The sequence below is a fragment of the Mustelus asterias genome, chromosome 26 (genome assembly GCF_964213995.1).
Source record: "Mustelus asterias chromosome 26, sMusAst1.hap1.1, whole genome shotgun sequence".
In the NCBI taxonomy this organism is placed as follows: domain Eukaryota; kingdom Metazoa; phylum Chordata; class Chondrichthyes; order Carcharhiniformes; family Triakidae; genus Mustelus; species Mustelus asterias.
The window spans coordinates 13,825,642-13,847,645 of NC_135826.1; the positions used below are offsets into that span (position 1 = coordinate 13,825,642).

The 22,004-nt window shown below is 47.4% G+C and overlaps 1 protein-coding gene across 1 annotated transcript in view; it reads left to right on the plus strand.

The window, feature by feature from the left end:
- The window catches only part of LOC144479463 (receptor-type tyrosine-protein phosphatase delta-like), a 526,436-nt gene that overhangs the window by 186,216 nt on the left and 318,216 nt on the right, over nucleotides 1-22,004 (plus strand). The window contains exon 3 of the mRNA XM_078198154.1: nucleotides 19,997-20,142. Coding sequence (XP_078054280.1) covers nucleotides 19,997-20,142 — 146 coding nt within the window. The remainder of the gene's footprint in view (nucleotides 1-19,996; nucleotides 20,143-22,004) is intronic.

Consider the following 22,004-nt stretch of genomic DNA (forward strand, 5'->3'; position numbering starts at 1 on the left):
GGTTATCCAAGTGTTTGATTTGGTGCTTCCTGGAATTCTTTATAGTTGCTGAGAGAGTCATGTGTAAGGTGCGGAAGGAAGGCTTCTACACAAGTCGGTTGCCCCCAGTCACGGGTGCAGTGTTGCCCTTTCCCTCGGAATACAGCAAAGCTGAAAGTACAAGCAGAGGGGGGCATGTAGGAACGGTGAAGCTGCTGGAAAAGGGTAGAGGAGAAGGATTGGCAGCAGGAGGTCACACCCACCCAGGGTGTTCAGGAAGCAATTCTGGGTTTTGTGCCAGAACGGCGAGCACTCTGGACTCTGAATCCAGCAATCAGAGTTCAAATCTCATTGGAACTTTGCTTTAGGGCGGCACGGTGGCACAGTGGTTAGCACTGCTGCCTCACAGCGCCAGGGACCTGGGTTCAGTTCCTGGCTTGGGTCACTGTCTGTGTGGCGTTTGCACATTCTCCCCGTGTCTGCATAGATTTCCTCCGGGTGCTCCGGTTTCCTCCCACGGTCTGGCCACCAAATGCCACATTATGTTTGGATGCACAAGTGTAATGAATTTTTGTTTCAGCTCCATCGCTGGCCATGTCCTCAGCAATTCCCCCCGCCACACTGTCTCCTCATTAAGGAGAGTGCGGGGAGGGGGGGGTGGTTAAGGACATGCTGCCGTGCCTGTCACCAATTCCAATTCCCACCCCACCTCCCTTCCCCATTTGGCCCTCGCTGCTTCTAGTGTTTGCCATCCTGTTGTGCAAGAGAAAGGGGAGTCAGTGGTTGGGGTGCAATCTGTTTGGATCTTGTGGTTATCATGGGTGAATAGCTGGCAGTGTAGCTGTGAGGCTCTGCAGAGTGTGATAAGCCGGAGCACCCGGAGGAAACCCACGTAGACACGGGGAGAATGTGCAGATTCCACACAGACAGTAACCTAAGCCAGGAATCGAACCCAGGTCCCGGGAGCTGTGAGGCAGCAGTGCTAACCACTGTGCCACCGTGCCGCACCAGGTCTGAATCGGTTCCAGCATCTGCTTCAGCCACGTTGCTCCTCCTCTTTAAGAAGTGCAGACAGGTTTTCAGTCGTGTAGACTAGTTCTAACTGGGCGGCACAGTGGTTAGCACTGCTGCCTCACAACTCCAGAGACCCCAGTTCGATTCCGGCCTTGGGTCACTATCTGTGTGGAATTTGCACGTTCTCCCCGTGTCTGCGCGGGTTTCGTCTGGGTGCTCCGGTTTCCTCCCACAGTCCAAAGGTGTGTCGGCTAGGGTTAGGATTCTGGGTCAATAGGCCATAGTTTTAATTGGTAAGCCAGCCTCTCACAAATCTGTGCTGTAACAAACAGCAATGGGTAGTGCTGGCTCCACACCGCAGTCATTCATGGGTTGCGCAAAGTTGCCATGATGAACGCCACTTCCACATTGTGATCCTCACGCCCGCGTTCAAAGGCTGTGAAATTTAACCCCACCCCCTCCCAAAGTGTTTGAGATTGAGGCGATGTGCATTTCTCTAATTCTTTCACTGGAAAGGCAGCGAGAGCTGGAGATAGAGGTGTGCACAGTAACGCAGAAAAAGACTGGTCCGAGACATAGAGCAAAGGAGTAAGACACAGACACTAAAGAGATGCACACTGCAAACAGGTACTTACTGCAGAGATATTAGAAGAGTGTGTGAGAGATAGTTAGTTCGAGGTGGCTGATGGAGATGGTGGGGGGGTGGGGGGGGGGGCTGCATGAGGGGCATTAGGCGGAAAATTAACACGTTTGAGGGCAAAATGAAAATTTGTTATCAGATCTTGTTGCCTGGAGACTATTGCTGGGTTTGTTCTTGCTGAAAATTACCATGACTATTGAGCTATTACAAAAAGATGCTTTTGGTGATTTCACGATCTGCCGCATTGGAATATTTTATTTCTTGACTGGTTCATTAAATGGGAAAACAAATTTCAGTCTCTGTTCCTTTCTGCAGGGTGATGCAGGCTGTAATATGTCACCGTGGAAATTTCCTGGAGTGACATATTTCACATTAAAGCCCATCTCAAAACCAACTTGAAAGGGGGAAGGGTTGAGTTTTAGATTATTGATTAAGAGTCACAAATCAGCTGATGTGAACACTGCAATGAAGTTACTGTGAAAATCCCCAAGTCGCCACACTCCTGCGCCTGTTCGGGTACACTGAGGGAGAATTTAGCACGGCCAATGTATCTAACCAGCACGTCTTTCGGAGTGTGGGAGGAAAGCAGAGCAACCGGAGGAAACTCGTGCAGAGAAAACATGCAGACTCTATTGAGCAGGCGCTGGAGTGTGGCGACGAGGGGATTTTCACAGTAACTTCATTGTGGTGTTAATGTAAGCCTACTTGTGACAATAAATAAATAGACTTTAAACTTAAGGCAGCTCACCACCACCTTCTCAAGGGCAATTAAGGATGGACAATAAATGCTGGCCTAGCCAGTGACACTCATGTCCCACAATTGAATAAAGCTTCAAGCTTGGCTGCAATGCGTCTGTGATCGAACGACCAGCTTGGACTCAATGATTAAACTCATAGCTGAATAATGGTGACTTGCGATGGTGTTGAAAGGGAGCGAGTGGTGCTCATGGTAAAGTATGGGAGAGGATTTGGGGAGGGAAGTGGAGGATGACGAGTTGTTACAGAGTTGACGACGTGGTAGAGGGGCCTGATGGGAGTGGTCATTCCTCTGGCCCTTTCTTGGCAACCCTTCCGTAAGTGAAGTATCACCTGAAAGTAGGGAAGTCCTGTCATCATTCCTGCAGAATTGTAACCGCGTTCCCAAAGCTCCCTCACCTCGGTACTCTTCACAAGGGAAAACCACTTGCTTCAAACAAAACTCCTCTGACATCTTGTGTCGGGGATTTAAAAAAACCCTCTGGATTGGAGGCAGCTGACCTTTGCATCCCAGATTCCAGGATTGAGGAGGAACGATCAGCTTGCGAGGCTGTGGAAGCGAGAGAAGCAGATTTGGGACGACTCGAGGAAGATAAGCAGCCCTTTCAATTAAAAAGGCAATGTGGCGTCCCACTGTGAGGCTTTAGAGAAAGACTAATTGTGACAACCCCGCTGAGCAGTCTGCGCCGTTACCATGGCAACAACACCGGCTTGGGACGACCCAAGACACAGGTGTAAGTGTGTGCGTCAGAAGCGGTCATTTAAATTTCCCTTCAAAAAATTCCCAAAGCAAAATCCTCCACAACGGTTTTGCCTCAACTTCAAACAGGATTTTGAAAAATTAGATTGTCTGCTGTACATGGATACCAAATGTATCTGAAATCGTAAAATGTGCAGCCTCCGAGCTATGTCTCAGTTTATTCTGAAAGATTCACAGATAAATCCCTGAGTCCCTCCCTGATCCTTTTATGTGGAGACAGAAATTGCCACTCATTTTAGATCTTTGATTTTATTAACCATCTTTATGTTTATGCTAAATGTAGTGCTGTGATTTTTCTATCCAACTTAATTCTTTTAAAATTGGTCACCTCATTTTGCTCCAGCTTTGTGCCTTCCTCAGAGAGCTGGAATTTTAAATGAGGGGAAGCTTGCAAACATATGAACAGGGAGCAGGAGTAGGCCATTCAGCCTCTCAAGCTTGCTCCGCCATTTAATAAGAACGTGGCTGATCTGGTAGTAGGGCATCCCCAGAGTGGGACACCCTCTTTAAAGGGTGCTTCAATCTCTGGTGTTAAACACGGGAACAACTCCTCCCCCATCCTCAAATGGACACAGGAACACCCCTTCCCCACCCGCCCCTCACATGCAGAAGGGGACCCCGCCCCCCCACCCCATCAAAAAAGGGAACTCCCACCATAGAATTCCCCACAGGTTCCCCACCCGCGGTATTTCTCCCGACACTGCCCCAGTGGCATGGAGCAGTGCCAGGAGGCCATACCAGGATGTCTTGTGGGCATTGTGAGGGTGTTGGGGTGGGGGGGAGGGGGCGTGCTGGGGGAGTGCCAGGGTACCAGAGGTAATACCAGGAAGCAGTGCCAGTGTGTCGTCAGGAGTGAGAGCCTGGGTGCCAGAGTGCAGTGCTGGGGTAGTGTCAGGGGGCAGTGCCAGAGGGACGTACCAGGATGTCTTGGGGGCAGTGCCAGTGCGCCAGTGCACCGGGTGCAGTGCCAGAGTACTGCCCACACATGTCCCTCTTCCCCCTGGGGCTGTACTTACCTGTGTGCCCTTGGCAGGTTCCCCCTGCCTGGTTCACATTTTGAACGAGCAGTTGTAAATCTCGCCAACGTTCCAAATGTGGGGGACAAGATGGCGGGGAAGCCCGCTAATGATACGGAAATGCATTGAAGTGGGGTTGCCAACCTCGTTACATCACCAGCGAGGGGCGGGCAGGATCGGAAAACGCAATCCTGTCAATGAGGGATTCTCGTTTTCCAAGCCTCGAGATCTTTTGCGCCCATGTTGTCATTTGCGCTCAGGGTAATGCAGGTGCAAAATTGCGGCAAATATGTTTTTCTGATGTTAACTGAGGGACGAATGATTGCCAGGCCATTGGGCACGACTCTCCTGCCCTTCTTCAGAATCGTGCAGTGGGGCCATTTACGTCCAACATGAGAGGGCAGGCAGGGCTTCGGATTAGCCTATTATCCAAAAGCTGGCACCTTCCAACAGTGCAGCACTCCCCCAGCACTGGACTGGGGCATCAGCGTAGATTGCCTTTCTTGGATCCATTGCGGGTCTTGAGCCCACAACCTTCAGACGCTGAGGCGAGAGTGATCTGGGGCTGACCGGGGAATGAGTTGCTTGCAGGGAGCTGGGTACGATGGTGCTAAACAGCCATCACAAGTCGCACGCTCTTAGACTTGCCCTTGAAATGCGAGTAAAACCTCGCAGCCCATTCCCCAGGAATGTCCATCAGAGTTCATCAAACAGTGAGTGGGAATTCTCCACTGATCAAATCCAATGGGCTGCAAACAGGGCATTCGATAAAAAATGAATTAAAAATTGATTGGCTTTGAAGAAGATTCGCTCAGTGTGGCCAGCTGGGATTCCAGTCATTTTCCTCCTTTGTTTAACATCCACACATTATCCCAGCCAAGAACACCTTGTCAAAACCTCCCACACCAGCAAATCAAATACGGGGAAGTATCTAATGTGAAAATAACTGAAACTTTGAGCCTGCCTTTCCTGACTGTTGCGAAAGCCATGATTGAATCAATTCCGAGGGATGACCCAGCAATCTGATGGTTGTCACCCCTTTACACCTTGGAAAGATAACGTGAACCCAGAGTTCTCCGTTTTCTGATGTCCAGCAGCCCACTGATCAGCTCAGTCTGCCAGATCTCAGTGCCAGAGGAACTTGATGGAATGGGATCACCTGAAACAGTGAAATTAAATGGGATTTAAGGAGCCTGCCATATAGAGAAAGCCAGGTAAGTGGCCCAGAGGAAAGGAATTGCTTACATTAAGCACTTTTCAAGGGCAACGGGTGGCCCAAGCTATTTCACAGTCATTCAATGGCGTTACACGTTATGGCCACTGCTGTTCGGCAGGTTCAACAGCTAATTCATTCACTGAAGGGGCTCGCGGAAGGAGAGGCACAGAACCAGACCATTCAGCCCATCTGGTCTGTACTGGTGTTTGTGCTCCACACAAGCCTGTCCTTGCCGCTCTTCTAGCATATCCTTCTCGTCCTTTCTCCCCCATCTGTGTTGCTCGAATGGAAAATGGCGCCTCAGAAGTTGGAACTTACTGCTTTCTGAACTATAGAACCCCTACAGTACAGAAAGAGGCCATTTGGCCCATTGAGTCTGCACCAACTCTCAGAAAGAACATCCCCATATTCAGCCCCAACCCTCCCCCCACCCACCCCACCTCCCCCACCCCACCGCCCTATCCCCATAACCCCGCACATTTAGCATGGCCAATCCACCTAACCTGCACATCTTTGGCTGTAAGGGGCAATTTAGCATGGCCAATCCACCTAACCTGTACATATTTGCACTGTGGGAGAAAACCGGAACACCCACAGACAGGGGGAGAATGTGCAAACTCCACACAGTCACTCGAGGCCGGAATGGAACCCGGGTCCTTGGTGATGTGAGGCAGCAGTACCAACAACTGTACCACCGTACCATCCTTTGTTTATCCTTCTGTTGCCAATTCTGTTACAGAAAGGGGACAAACTGCTCTACAGTTATCACTTAGACCTTTCATGCACCAAGCCTAAGAAAAGACTTGACAACTCAAAAGAGATGGAGCTTTAAGATTGGAGATTGGAGGAGCCAAGAAGATTGAAGGAGGTGATGGATATACTCGAAGGGGAAAGAAAATCAAGGCAATTTGAAAAGAAATGTAGAGTGAGAGTGTATAGCTCTCTCAAGAACCAGCACAGACATGATGGACCAAATAGCCTCCTCCTATGTTGTATGATTATATGAATGCAGTAGAATCATAGAATCCCCACAATGTGGAAAGAAGCCATTCGGCCCATCAAGTCTGCACCAACTCTCTGACAGGGTATCTTACCCAGGCCCCCTCCCCTGCCTTAGTCCCATAACCCACACACTTACCATGGCTAATCCCCCTAACCTACACATCATGGGACACTAAGGGGCAATTTAGTATGGCCAATCCACTAACCTACACACCTTTGGACTCCAGGAGATTGTATTCCAGGGAAGAAGGTGAATTAGTTAGCCTTCGAGATTGATACGAGGGATCTGGATTTCAATAGGGAAGGTGCCATCAGTCAGGGGGACAGCAGGACTGCGGCTGCAGAAGAACATAAGAGAATTTCAGGAGATATTTGCACCATATTGGCAAAGACACGAGCAAGAGTTGCCAGAAATATGAAGCTGCCCTTCTGTTGGTCGAAGCATTGCATCATTTCTGATGCAGTCCATATTTCCCGCTGCTGCAATGCCATACAGAACAGAAAGGGAGCAACATTTGAAAAAACATGGTGACTGCAGGTGTGAAGGAAAAATGGAAATCCCTCCATAAAGCTGCTTGAGTCTATCAGCAACTGAGAAGTGAAAACTGAAGGATTGTGTGCAGAACTTTTAGCAGCAATGGAAACTGAGGTAAATCAGCCCCATGATGGAAGTGAAGAAAAATGGGAGAATTGGACCCAATTTCCCATTGCTTTTGCTCTGCTTCCCTTCACCAACCGCTCTGGTCATCAACTTCCGTCCCTCTCCAGATTCATCAAGTGATTTTCCACCCTCTTCACCCCTTGCTATAGGACAATGAGGGATGGGCAATACATGCTGACAATGAAAGCTACTGACAACTCCACTGCGCTTCTTTTGGATAGTCACGTGATCCTTTACAGTCACCTGACAGGGCAGACAGGGCCATGGTTTAACATCTTGCCATGAAAGATAAAACCTCCAACATAGAGTCAGAGGGCAGGATTTTCCCGCCCCGTCCACCACGGGAATCATAGTGGGCGGGGTCAAACCACGGAAAAGTCTGTTGACCTCGGATGGGCTTTTCCGGCTTTGGACCGAGCACAGATGGAAAACTCCGCCCTTAGAGTTTTACAGCACAGAAAGGGGCCATTCGGCCCATCGTGTCTGCACTGGCCATCGAGCGCCTATCTACTCTAATCCCACTTTCTCAAAGGCTAGGCATGGATGGCGAGAAGCTCAGTATCTAACAAGGAGGTGGTAAGATGGCACTGTCAGTGTGCATTTGATTCCAATCTGCAGTAGGATTAGGACGGCCTGTGCCCTGATTATTTTCCACCTTCCTTTTTCGAGGTGCAAGGTGTGTTTCCAGAACTTTCTGTCTGGGGTTCCCAACCCCAGCTATATATTTTTTAATTCATTCATAGGACTTGGGCGCCGCTTGTTAGCCAGCATTTATTCCTCATCCCTCGTTGCCCAAGGGCAGTTGAGAGTCAACCACATTGCTGTGGCCCTGGAGTCACAGGTAGGCCAGATTGGGTAAGGACGGCAGATTTCTTTCCCGAAAGGACATTAGTGAACCAGATGGGTTTTCCAACAGTCAGCGATGATTTAATGGTCATCAGTAGATTCTTAATTCCAGATATTTTTTATTGCATTCAAATTCCACCATCTGCCATGGCAGGATTCGAACCCGGGTCCCCAGAACATTAGCTGACCTTCTGGATTAATAGTCTAGCAGTAATACCACTAGGCCATCGCCTCCCCACATATGGAATTAAGAATCTAGTGATGACCATGAAACCATTGTTGATTGTCGGGAAAAATCTATCTGGTTCACTAATGTCCTTTAGGGAAGGAAATCTGCCGTCCTTACCTGGTCTGGCCTACATGTGACTCCAGATTCACAGCAATGTGGTTGACTCTCAACTGCTCTCCAAGGGCAACTAGGGATGGGCAATAAAGGCTGGCCAGCCAGCGATGCCCATGTCCCATGAATGAATAAAAAACAAATATATATATATTCACTGAAAGTTATTGTTTTAACACCTCTTACTTCAGTGAGATGATCTTCAGCAGCTTTTCAAAAGACCTGGTTGAGTATATTTGACCAAAGATCTCTCATTTTCAACTGCCATCCTCCTCACATTGAAAGGTTCGGCCAGGGTGTCTACATTCCAAATGTTGACTTCAATTTCCTCTTCATAAAACATACCCAAACTGGCTGTAGAACTGCTCTAGCCCCTGAGGAAGGCAGGTAATAACGTTGAATACCTGCTTTGCCTGCACATGGTACAAATTGCCCCACCAACCCACCCCCCCAGTCGGATGTAAGAAATCTGCCGTCCATGAGAAGTATTTTCAACTCAATCCTATCATTTTGCTGTAAACAGAAAGGAAGTAATAAAAACGTAAGTAAGATTTACTCAGCAGGATTTGCTCCTTATTAAATTATCTTTTGTAGGCTTGTTTGCAGTTGTTTCACTGATCACTGGTGGGTTGATATTGTGTTAGATTCTTACATACACATTCCTTATTGATTTTTTCTTAATCTGCCCATTTGGTTCTGAGAGTTTCTTCCAGTTACTTCGTAGGTCCTAACAGCATTTGCTGCACGCTATTAAATGTCGCTGACTCAGAGCCCCATCCAACCTCTGTTGGCTGCACTCCACAACATGTTGGCTCAAGCGAGGGATTTTGTGGGATCCCATTGAGCAGTGCTGCCGGCCTTTCACACCACTTAGGATCATAGAATCCCTACGCTGCAGAAGGAGGCCATTCGGCTCATCGAGCCTGCACTGACAACAATCCCACTTAGGCCCTATCTCTGCAACCGCACACATTTACCCTGCTCATCCCCCTGACACTAAGGGGCAATTTAGCATGGCCAATCCACCTAACCTGCACATCTTTGGACTGTGGGAGGAAACCGGAGCACCCAGAGGAAACCCACGCAGACACGGGGAGAATGTGCAAACTCCACACAGACAGTCACCCAAGCCGGGAATCGAACCCGTGCTGCCTCTTAATTAAAAAGAAAGTTAGGAGGTTCTTGCGTTGATGAAGAGCATTTCATGACCCCCAGAAAAGGATCTCAAGGAGCTTTACAGCCAAGGAAATACTTCTGAAATAAAATTACTGTTGAGATGGGGGAAATACTGTGGCCAATATTTGCACAGCACGCTCCCACATAGATTAATGTGATAATGACCAGATAGCGGTTCTGCTTGAGGGAATTATTTTAGTCAGCCACAATGGGGATAATTACACTCTGCTTCTTTGGGATAGTCATGCGATCCTTTATAGCCAACTGAAAAGGCAGACAGGGCCTCGGTTCAACATCTTGTCATGAAAGATAACACCTCCGGCATGGAGTCATTTACAACACAGAAAGAGGCCCTTTGGCCCACCTTGTCAGCGCTGGCCATCAAGCGCCTATCTATTCTTATCCCATTTTCCAGCACTTGGTCCGTAGCTTTGTGTGCTGTGGCATTTCAAGTGCTCATCTAAATGCTTCTTAAATGTTGTGAGGGTTCCTGCCTCTACCCACCTTTAAGGCGTTGCATTCCAGATTCCCACCACCCTCTGGGTGAAAAATAATTCCCTCAAATCTCCTCTAAATCTCCTGCCCCTTACCTTAAATCTATGCTGGTTATTGACCCCCTCTGCTAAGGGGAAAAATTTCTTCCTATTTATATACCTCATAATTTTGTACACCTCGATTCAGTCCCTTCTCAGCTTTCTCTGCTCCAAGGAAAACAACCCCAGCCTAACCAACCTTGCCCAATAACTGAAACACTCTAGCCCAGGCAACATCCTGGTGAATCTCTTCTGCATTCGCTACACAGCAATGACACCCTTCCTATATAGTGTGGTGACCAGAACTGCACACAGTACTCTAGCTGTGGCCTAACGAGCATTTTATACAGCTCCATCGTAACCTCCCTGCTCTTATATTCTATGCTTCGGCTAATAAAGGTAAGTATCCCTTATGCTTTCTTTCTTAACCATATAATCCACCTGTCCTGCTGTCCCGATCTTTGGACATGCACTCCAAAGTCCCCCTGGCTTTCTGTACACCTAACATCCTACCGTTCATGGTGTATTCCCTTGCCTCGTTAGTTCCTCCCAAAATCCATCATCTCTGACTGTGCGGCACTCCTTCGGTATTGTACTAGAGAATAAGCCTAGATTTTGCAAATATTACATCCAATTTCTAAACGTAGCCCTAGTCAATCCTCCTTTACTTTGGCCAGCTTCAGGCTGCCTACGTCTCTCTTTTCCCCAGTGTTAGATCTGGACATGTGTCCAATTTTGAGGAAGACATTGTTTACTAAGACCACTGAAGGGATCAATAGAAAGTCTGCTGATGTCATCAAAATAAAGGTCAATGAAATATTGATGACCAGTCTGTAAATGTCATTCAGTAAATATTACATTTCTCTCATTATTCTCTTACTATTTATAATTTATTGAAGTTTGTGGCAGATACTCTGCACTCCATGAATATGCTACGCCTTTTCCAGACACCATTTGTTATAAACATCCCATCATCATAAAACAGCACAGCTTTTAACTCATTGTGAATGACACAGGAGATCAGGGGACTATTGGTGGTGTTATTGGATAAATAATCCAGAGACCCGGGCTAATCTCCAGGGGCATGAGTCCAAATCCCACCACGGATACTGGGGGCAATTACCACAAAGTTAATTAATAAATCCGGAACTAAATGCCAGTCTCATTAATTATAGAATCCCTGCAGTGCAGAAGGCCCATCAAGCCTACGCTGGCAACAATCCCACCCAGGCCCTATCCCCATAACCCCTCATTTGCCCCTGACACTACGGGACAATTTAGCACGGCCAATCAACCTAACCCGTATATCTTTTGATAAAAATCATTAAATTATCAGTTTGTTGTAAAACCCCATCTGATTCACGAAACACCTTCAGGGGAGGAACTCTGTTGACCCGACCCAGCCTGGCCTACATGTGACTCAAGACCTTCAGAGGTTGGCTCATAACTGCCCTCTGAAGTAGCCCAGCAAAGCACTCAATTCAAGGGCATTGAGGGATGGACAATAATTGCTGGCTTTGCCAGTTACACCCACATATCAAGAATGAATGCATAATAATTGCTATACTGTTCATACACTTCCTATCGTACTTCAACATTTTTGTTCATTGTAAATGGCATAAGGAGAAAAGATATCCAATTAGAATATAGATACTGTACGAACTCTCCAGTCGGAATATACCAGAGCCAGAATAACCCTAGCTTTATAATTGATTTGGGATTGAATTTGATTTGATTTGATTTATTATTGTCACATATATTAACATACAGTGAAAAATATTGTTTCTGGAGCACTTTACGGACAAAGCATACCATTCATAGAGAAGGAAAGGCGAGAGTGCAGAATGTATTGTTACAGTCATAGCTAGGGTGTAGAGAAAGATCAACTTAATGCGAGGTGGGTGATGCACCATCAATCAAGCAAAGACTAGTTTGTATGCAAGAACAAATAGGCTTTTATTAGCAAAAGACTTGGAGCACACCCATGCCGATGAACTGGTCCAGACTGAGGCAGGGGAGTGGGGAGCAGTTGCCTTTATACCTGGACCGGGGGGGGGGAGGAGTCTCGGGTAGGGCCGGCAGGGATGTGTCCAGGCATGTCACATATACAGGTAATAAGCTAACAGTGGTTTACCACAGTAGGTCCATTCAAAAGTCTGATGGCAGCAGGGAAGAAGCTGTTCTTGAGTCGGTCAGTACAATGAGCTCAATGCTCACAGTTCATAATTTATATGGCATCAAATAGACTTTGTAGCTTTTGTGGAACACACACCTTTACCATGAGACTAAAACATTGCGTTTTACACAGCATAATAACACTGACCTTGTAAAACAGAACATTTTCTGACTTAGCGTATGAATCAACACTTTTTGTTAATATCCAGTTCTTCTTGTGGTGTGGGCAACGGTGACAGGGCTGCATTTATTGCCTCTCCTCCATTCCCCTGAGAAGATGGTGGACCTTTCCTTATTCTCACTGGTCTCACAATGCTTTTAGATTCCAAATTCCAGCATTTAATCCACTTGACAATGAAGGAGCAGGGAACATCGGAACTCAGGAACAGGAGTAGGCCATTCAGCCCATCGAGCCTGCTCTGCCATTCAATACGATCCTGGCCGATCATCAACTTCAATGTCTTTTTCCCCACTCCATCCCCGTATCACTTTATGTCACTGGTACTTAGAAATCCATCAATATCTGCTGTCAACAATTGGGTCTCGGTGAAGAGAAAGTTTTGTGATTTGGATGAGAATTTTGAGATGAGGGTGCTCCAGTGCTGCTCCTTTGGCTCACACAGGAGAGAGAGATGCCATTGAAATAGCTTTTGCTGAGATATTATCAAACACTCTTTTGATTTTACACACTGTAACCAGAGCGCACCAGTGATAAGTGGGTGGATGTCAAGTCGAGGGATTGCTGATCAAGTAGTAAAAGGGGGTTCAGTGTTGAAAGGGTTAATGTGTGGGACTGGAGTAACTGTACCGCCCACATGGTGATGTAAGGCACACATGACTAAGAGTCGAGAAGCAGAAAGCCCACTGCTTAGACTGAGTAACACTGTGGTCTTGTATATAGTTCTGGCCATCCAACAAGTCAGTTATTGTTCAGACATTTTGAATCCCCACAGAGCAGGAAGAGTCTGCATTGACTCTCCGAAAGAGCATCTTATCCAGCCACCACCACATCTCCCCCCCCCTGCATCGACCCCCAATCCCTTCAATCCTGCCGCGTGCTTACTATGGCAAATCCGCCTAACCTACACATCACTGGACACTATGAGGCAATTTAGCATGGCCAATCCACCTACCCTGCACACCTTTGAACACCAAGAGGCAATTTAGCATGGCCAATCCACCTATCCTGCACACCTTTGGACACTAGGAGGCAATTTAGCATGGCCAATCCACCTATCCTGCACACCTTTGGACACTAAGAGGCAATTTAGCATGACTAATCCACCTAACCTAACCAGCACATCTTTGGAGTGTGGGAGGAAATCGGAGCACCCGGAGGAAACCCACACAGACACAGGGAGAACATGCAAACTCCGCACAGACAGTGACCCAAGGCTGGAATTGAATCCAGGTCCCTGGCGCTGTGAGGCAGCAGTGCTAACTACTGTGTTAATTCTATTTATTTTAATGGTTTCCTGCCGCATGAATTAATAAAATAGTAAAGAGGTTTTATACTAACTAATGAACCAAAGAGTTATGAGAGGAAATGAACCTCTCTTTGCCTGGTGTAAACAGTGAACTCAGAAATACATTCTCACACCAAGGCACAGCTTGTTTGTGCAACGTTTCCAAAGCTGACAGCTTCGCCGGTCTGAAGTTGGATGAAGCCACTTTTAGTTTGGGCAGCTCACTCTTGCCGTGTCCCATGATGCTCCACAAACGCTCACAATGAGGCCAATCATATTCATCCGTCTGCCCGACTGAGGCAATTATTCATCATGTGGCCTGACTGCGGTGATGAGCCATTCACGTTCATCATTCTGCCTGGCTTGTCAGGGAAACCAGGACTTGTTACCAGCATGTGGAGTCAATAAATTCTTGGATTGCCGTCCATCCAAGATGGCTGGCTGGCTTGCTCGCTGACTGGACCAGCATTTAATGGAAGCATACAAGCTGCTAGCTGTTATTCGGAGCCAAGTCTTTGCTGCTTATTGCTGGAAATAGACTGGCAGCTCTCCCTGGGAAGGGGAGTTTAAAAGGCTTTGCTGAGAATTGGCTGTTCAATATCTATCAGCAAAGGAGCTCCTTTGGGGGGAACAGGCTGTTCACTGTCTCCCAAACGAGGAGAAGTGGATGATGAAAGGTTAATCCAATCCTATTGAGAAGCTGCCTTCTGTCTGTTTATATAAATAGGAGAAGATTGCATTGCAGAACAAGTTGTCATTGTCTCTTCGTAAGTGGCAGGAGGGAAGAGATTCCCTCCACTCTGCTAGAAATAGCAATCCGGCACTTCACTCTAAATACTGAGATGTTCACACTGGAAGTGAGTGCCTCATATCGAACAACAAGTGGGGATGCGCACTGTTCTGCCCCCCCTCTCCACCGCCAACCCCAGTCCCTTCCATTCCTGAAAGCTATACTATAGTTGCCCTCTCGCCTCTGAGCCAGCGAGTGCTTGATTCACACCCCAATCCGGAGACTTGAGCACAAACGTTTGCAATGCAGAGGGAATGCTGCTCTGTCAGAGGTGCCGTCGTTCAAAGGGGCATTAAACCGAGGTCCCGTCCGCTCTAGCTCTTAGAATGACGTTACAAAGTCCCATGGCACTATTTTAAGGAAGTGCAGGGGCAGAGTTATCACCACATAAACGGGCGGCACGGTGCCACAGTGGTTAGCCCAATCCATCACGCAAACCAGCCCCTCATCTTTTGACACTGTCTACACTTCCCACTGCCTCGGAAAAGCAGCCAGCATAATCAAGGCCCCCACGTACCCCGGACATTCTCTCTTCCACCTTCTTCTGTCAGGAAAAAGATACAAAAGTCTGAGGTCAGGTACCAAAGAACAACTTCTTCCCTGCTGCCATCAGACTTTTGAATGGACCTACCATATATTAAGCTGATCTTTCTCCACACCCTAGCTATGACTGCAACATTACATTCTGCACCCTCACCTTTCCTTCTCCCCTATGTATTCTATGAACGGTATGTTTTGCCTGTATAGCACGCAAGGAACAATACTTTTCACTGTATCCCAATACATGTGATGTGGGGGCGGCATGGTGGTTAGCACTGCTGCCCCACAGCGCCAGGGACCCGGGTTCAATTCCTACCTCAGTCACTGTCTGTGTAGCGTTTGCACTTTCTCCCCATGTCTGCGTGGGTTTCCTCCGGGTGCTCTGATTTCGTCCCACACTCCAAAGATGTGCGGGTTTGGTTGATTGGCCATGCTAAATTAACCCTCGTGTCAGGGGACTAGCAGGGTAAATATGTGGGGATAGGGTCTGGATGGGATTGTTGTCGGTACACACCCGATGGGCCGAATGTACTGTAGGGATTCTATGATTCTGCGGTTTGTGTTCTGAGAGACACCTTTGGTGTTGAGCCAAATGGGGGTAAACTCATGAGCATGGTACAGCCAGGAGTGTCAGCTCTGCTGGCTTTTATTTCAGAACAGGTAGCCTGAGGCTTGCAATAATTCTCCAGGTCCCATTGATTCCTCTTGAAAACTTGTTTAAATTGCTAAAATTGCCAATCTCCTAACAACTCTCGAAGAAAGCTGAATAAGTAACATCACGTTTCTTTCTGACAGCACAGGTAGTCAGTACGGACGATGGGGGTGGGGTAAGGATACAGTCGGGCCTGATATCTAATCCATGCTGACACTTAACCTGGAATAAAAGCAGAAAATGCTGGAAATATTCAGGCAACATCTGTAGAGAGGGCAGCAAGAGTTAATGATAACATGAAAGGGTTTGATACTCCCAACATTAAGATTCAACATGTCATTATCCTCCTTCACATTGATGCATACAAAACAGTTGTGTGTTAACTGAACAGTCTTTCTTAATGGTCAGAGTTTCATGTTTGGAAGTGGTGAGGGGGTTATTTAATCAGTGGAAGGTTGGCAGGTGGGGAACCTTCCCATCCCTGCCCCAAAAGTTATCTTGCTCGGCTGCCAGTTAAAGCATTTGTATGTGTGGTAGGCCTCATCCCGACGCCATTGGTATTCTCCCAGCGGCAGGTGGGAACTGTCCATGTGGGAAGCCTGAAGAACAGTGTCGGGGGTTGCTTGCAGGCCTCCATGGGGTGTCTCCCGATCAAAGGCACTCAGTGTCTTTCTGGATCAAGGGATCTGGCCATTTGAAAGGTAGACCCATTGAAAGCCACTCCCCTGCTCTTGCTGCCGGCCTCCATCTCACCATCACTCAACTGGCCTGGCTCCCTCACCGATCTCGGGTGTGGGGTAGGTGCATTGCTGGTAGCAGACACCGCTCCCTGGTAGTGCTGCAGAGCAGTGCACTGGCCTTTGATTGGCTGGCAGCTTTTGGGAGGGGGCTTCTGCTGTGGAATCTCTGATCTGGGGAGTGGCCCGTGACTGCCCAGTTAAGTGCCTGACTGCCTTGTACTTCGCCAAAGGAGGCAACTTGGGTCTTGTGCCAAATCTCCAGCCGGCAGGAGAGACCACCTACCATTGCCTTCATTAAATCCCACTCCATTTGTGAGTAGGGCTTGCCTACTCTGAGCCTGTTCCAGAAGGCTTAATCACGTGACCATCAGCCTTTCACTACCCCATCTCTCTGGCCTCCAACTCCACCATGTCAAATTGAAAATTAGCAGACACTTTGTCGGACAATGATCCTTGACTGTCAGTCAAACAGACTTCTGCCCATTTCTGATATTTTATTAACTAATAGATTAACAGAAATTGGGGAGGCGATGGTCGAGTGGTATTATTACACCACTATTAATCCAGAAACTCAGCTAATGTTCTGGGGTCCTGGGTTCGGATCCCGCCATGGCAGATGATGGAATTTGAATTCAATAAAAAAAAATCTGGAATTAAGAATCCACTGATATCATTGAAACCATTGTTGATTGTCACCCATCTGGTTCACTAATTTCCTTGAGGGAGGGAAATCTGCCATCCTTACCCGGTCTGGCCTACATGTGACTCCAGAGCCACAACAACATGGTTGACTCTCAACTGCCCTCGGGCAACTTGGGATGGGCAATAAATACTGGTCGGCCAGCGACGCCCATGTCCAACAAATGATTTTTTAAAAATTAAATCATTCAAAGAAAATGGAGAAGGAAACATTGTCTCATGCTCCTATAGGGTGGCTCACCACGTGTCCTGTAGATTAATTTTCAATTCTTGATTTGGATTGATTTATTATTGTCACATGTATTGGGATACAGTGAAAAGTATTGTTTCTTGCGCGCTATACAGACAAAGCATACCATCCATAGAGTACATAGAGGAGAAGAAAAGGAGAGGGTGTAGAATATAGTGTTACAGTCATAACTAGAGTGTAGAGAAAGATCAACTTCATATAATTTAAGGTAGGTCCATTCAACAGCCTGATGGCAGCAGGGAAGAAGCTGTGCTTGAGCTGGTTGGTCCATGACCTGAGACTTTTGTATCTTTTTCCGGATGGAAGAAGGTGGAAGAGAGAATGTCCGGGGCACATGGAGTCCTTGATTATGCTGGCTGCTTTTCCGAAGCAGCGGGAAGTATAGGCAAAGCTAATAGATGGGAGGCTGGTTTGCGTGATGGACTGGGCTACGTTCACGACCCTTTGTAGTTTCTTGCGATCTTGCTCAGAGCAGGAGCCATACCAAGCTCTGATACTTCCGGAAAGGATGCTTGGAAACTCCAGGACAATCTTGGAGGGTTGGGAAGCGAAAGGAAGAGAGTGTCAGCAGCAGGGATGGATGACCATCCAGGAGTGATTGGGCCACCTGTGAAAGTTACCATAATGCAGCTTGCTGGTCTGAAATATCTCAGCTTTACCAGCAGATGGGCACATGGCAATGACTGCCGTTTATTAACCATTGAACACTGAGACACGCATTTTAATGGATTGGGGAGAGGTGTAAATGTTACATCATTGTGTAAATTATCCAAATATTCTGCATGAGCTAATTAAATGCTATCTAACAGTGATTTATTTTAGCACAGTATGCCCTGGTGGCACGGTGGCACAGTGGTTAGCACTGCTGCCTCTCAGCGCCAGGGACCCGAGTTCAATTCCCGGGTTAGGTCACTGTCTATGTCGAGTTTGCATGTTCTCCTCATGTCTGTGTGGGTTTCCTCCGGGTACTCCGGTTTCCTCCCACACTCCAAAGATGTACGGGTTAGGTTGATTGGCCATGCTAAATTGCCCCTTAGTGTCGGGGGAGTAGCAGGGTAAATACGTGGGGCTATGGGGATAGGGGCTGGGTGGGATTGTGGTCGTTGCACACTTGATGAGTCAAATGACCTCCTTCTGCACTGTCGGATTCGATGAACTGTATACGTCAACAATGAAATTGAATCCTTAACATCTCCAGGATTATACTTTGGTTCCAATGGGCAGAATCTTCCAATAGTTTGTCAGAATGTCAGTATCAACGAGAAGATTAGCGGGTAGTTCTCCAGTTGCACAGCCGAGCTTTCTCTCCAGGTTCCCTGGCAGTCTGTGCACCGATCTGCATTTATAATTACCTCTCACCCACCTCTCCACGGACATGGGGGAGGGCACACCCACAAGCATCAGTGAGACTACGCACACACCAGCCAGAGGGATGGGGTAGTGGAAGGCTGACAGTCATGTGACTAAACCTCCAGGAATAGACCCATCCAGAGTTGGCAAGCCCTACTCACAAATGGAGTGGTATTCGATGAAAATGATGAAGGTGCCGGCTGGAGATGTGCCACGTGAGCCAAGTTTCCTCCTTTGGCAAACCGCACGACAATCAGACACCTAACCGGGCATTTGCGGGTCATCCCCCAGATCAGGAATCCCGGAGACAGAATATTCCCCCCTTCCGAAAAGCAGCCAGCCAGTCAGAGGGCTCAGGGCACTGCCCGGGTATGTCCCTCTCCCACGTAACTATACTTACCTTTACACCTCCAGTGGGCCCCCTTTGACTGCTTTAAGTTTTTAAATACCTGTTGTAAACTGTACATCAGTGCAGGATGAATATTCAATGAGGAGGGAACATACTGTGGGGATCCCTTTAACTAGATTTAAATTTATTAAAATGTATTCTGAGCGGGAAGCTCATTACATCAATGGCAAGGGAGTTGGAAAATTGGATCGCCGGCGAGAATCTCATTTTCCAACTCTCGCGAGATTTTGGGCCCACGTCGCCATTAGCGCTGATGGCTAACGCGGCTCAAAATTACCCCCCTAACGTTGGGTTTTCATCCCTGCAAAACTAGGGTGGAGTTTTACAGGAAATCAGCATCTGCACAGGTGCATGTGGTAAATAAATCTTGAATGATAAGCTAATATCTGCGGGGGCAACCGTGACGCCAGGGAGTGGTTGTAAAATCTAGCTGGTTCCCGAATGTCCTTTGGAAAAGCTGTGTCGTGTGCTGGGGATTTGTTGCGTAGTGTGTTGGGGGCTCCCCTGTGTCATATTCTGCACGTCTCTTCTCTTCCCTTCCATTTCTCTTGCTGGATAGCTCCCTCAGAAAGAAGTTTAACAACACCAGGTTAAACAGGTTTATTTGGTAGCAAAAGCCACACTCAGAGCTCCCTCAGAGCCAGTATGTGTGCAAAGGTGTGAAAATGGTGCCCTGGATCTCTAGCTGTTGCACCTTCTCTGTCTGGAGAAGGTCCATACGAGAAACATAAATCACTTGGCCAACCTGAGCCACCAATGATCAGGAACAAGTGGTTCTGTAGGACTGTTACCTCTGGAGGTAGCAACAGAAATGGCTTGGTCAGAATGGGCTAATCTTGTTTCTCTTCCAAGGCTGTCAATATTGGGCGCGCTGAAAGGTAATATGAGAAACGTGTGTCTAACATCACCAGTGGTTTGGACTGATTCCTTCCACGATGGCATAGATCCTTCCAATTACTTATATTATTCCCTTTTCTTTACTGCAGCTCCCCCAAGGTTTATGAAAGCTCCCAGTGACCAGATTGGCGTTTCAGGAGGAGTGGCATCATTTGTTTGTCAGGCGACGGGATCCCCCAAGCCTCGAGTAACATGGAACAAGAAAGGAAAGCGAGTTAGCTCCCAGCGTTTTGAGGTATGTATCTGCTCTGATTAATGGTTGATTTTTGACACCTGTAGGCACGAAGCAATCAATAATGATCCCACAATTCAACAAGTCGCCAAGACGACATTCTTTCAACTCAAATACCTGAATTTCAACTCTATCCAATCAGACTGCCTTCTCCTGGAGTTTATTGTGGTGATGATTACTAGCCTGGACTCTAGAGATGAAGGTTTGATATCCAAGGTGGAATCTCAACAAAAATAAACAACTTACATTTATTTAGCACCTTTAATGCAATGAAACATCCCTAGGCACTTCACAGGAACTTTACAAAAGGAAGTATGACACTGAGTCACATAAGGAGATAGGAGGTCAGATGACTAAAAGCTTGGTCAAAGAGGTCGGTTTGAAGGAGTGTCCTTCTTAAAAAATTTTTGATGGGATGTGGGCGTCGCTGGCTGGGCCAGAATTTGTTGCCCATCCCTAATTGCCCCTTGAACTGAGTGGCTTGCAAAGATGTGCGGGTTGGGTTGATTGGCCATGCTAAAATTGCCTGTTAGTGTCCTGAGATGCGTAGGATAGAGGGATCAATGGGTAAAATATGTAGGAGTATGGGGGTAGGGCCTGGGTGGGATTGTGGTTGGTGTAGACTCGATGGGCCGAATGGCCTCTTTCTGTACTGTAGGGATTCGATGATTCTATGATTCTATGACCATTTCAGAGGGCAGTTGAGAGTCAACCACATTGCTGTGGGTCTGGAGTCACATGTAGGCCAGACCAGGTAAGGATGGCAGATTTCCTTTCCTTGAGGACATTAGTGAACCAGATGGGTTTTTGCGACAATCGGCAATGATTTCATAGTCATCGGTAGACTTTTGATTCCAGATTTTTTTATTGAATTCAAATTTCACCATCTGCTGTGGTGGGATTCAATCTCAGGTCCGCAGAGCATTACCCTAGGCCCCTGGATTACAAGTCCAGCGACAATACCACTATGCCACTGCCTCCCCCTCAGGAAGCAAGTGAGGAGGAGAGGTGTAGGGAGGTAATTCCAGAGGCTGGGGTCCAGACGATTGAAAGCGCAGTCCAGTTGTTGTTCTCAGTGAACCCAGCCCTCCCTGCAGTAGAACATTCGAACACAAATTCACCTGTAATGCTTGAACAAGGAAGAAGGTTTGAGGGGGCGGGGGGGTGCATTTGTTTTCCAAGATTGTCACTTTCTCTCAAAATTCGAAAACATAGATCTAGAAATGTTTGCACCTCTTGGAAAAATCTCGATTTTTCTCACCACCTGCCTACCATGTCAGGCCTCCTTGCTGCTAGATCATTCCGTGCCGTCACCAGTAAGGGCAGACCGGTCTCCCACTGACTCCAGGAAAAGTCAATGTTGAACTAACTGAGATCGACACTGAGTCCTTCCCTGGTCGAGAGGTTCTGGGTTGGCTCCCATGGCAACAATCAATCGCCATGGGCCAGAACTGGCTATTGACTTCTCAGGGGCCTTGTTATCAGGCAGTGAGGAGGGGATATGAAATGGCTGGTATCCACAAAGGTAGTAAGTTTCATATTTGTGGCAGGAAAAGCATCAAAATGTATCTGGAGAGTAAAAGAATCCAGAGTCTCGCTGGTTTTGTTGCCCTGTTTCACCAAGGTGTTGGTGAAACTCAGTACTTCACTTTGAGAATAATGTTAATTTTGGTTTTAGTTTGGCCTTTGGCTCAACTTTTAGACTTTGCCTTCCAGTGAAGTAAACTAAATTTAGTCCGGAACTAAATTAGGTTGATTGGCCATGCTAAATTGACCCTCGTGTGAGGGGGATTAGCAGGGTAAATATTTGGGATATGGGAATAGGGCCTGGGTGGGATTGTGGTCGGTGCAGACTCGATGGGCCA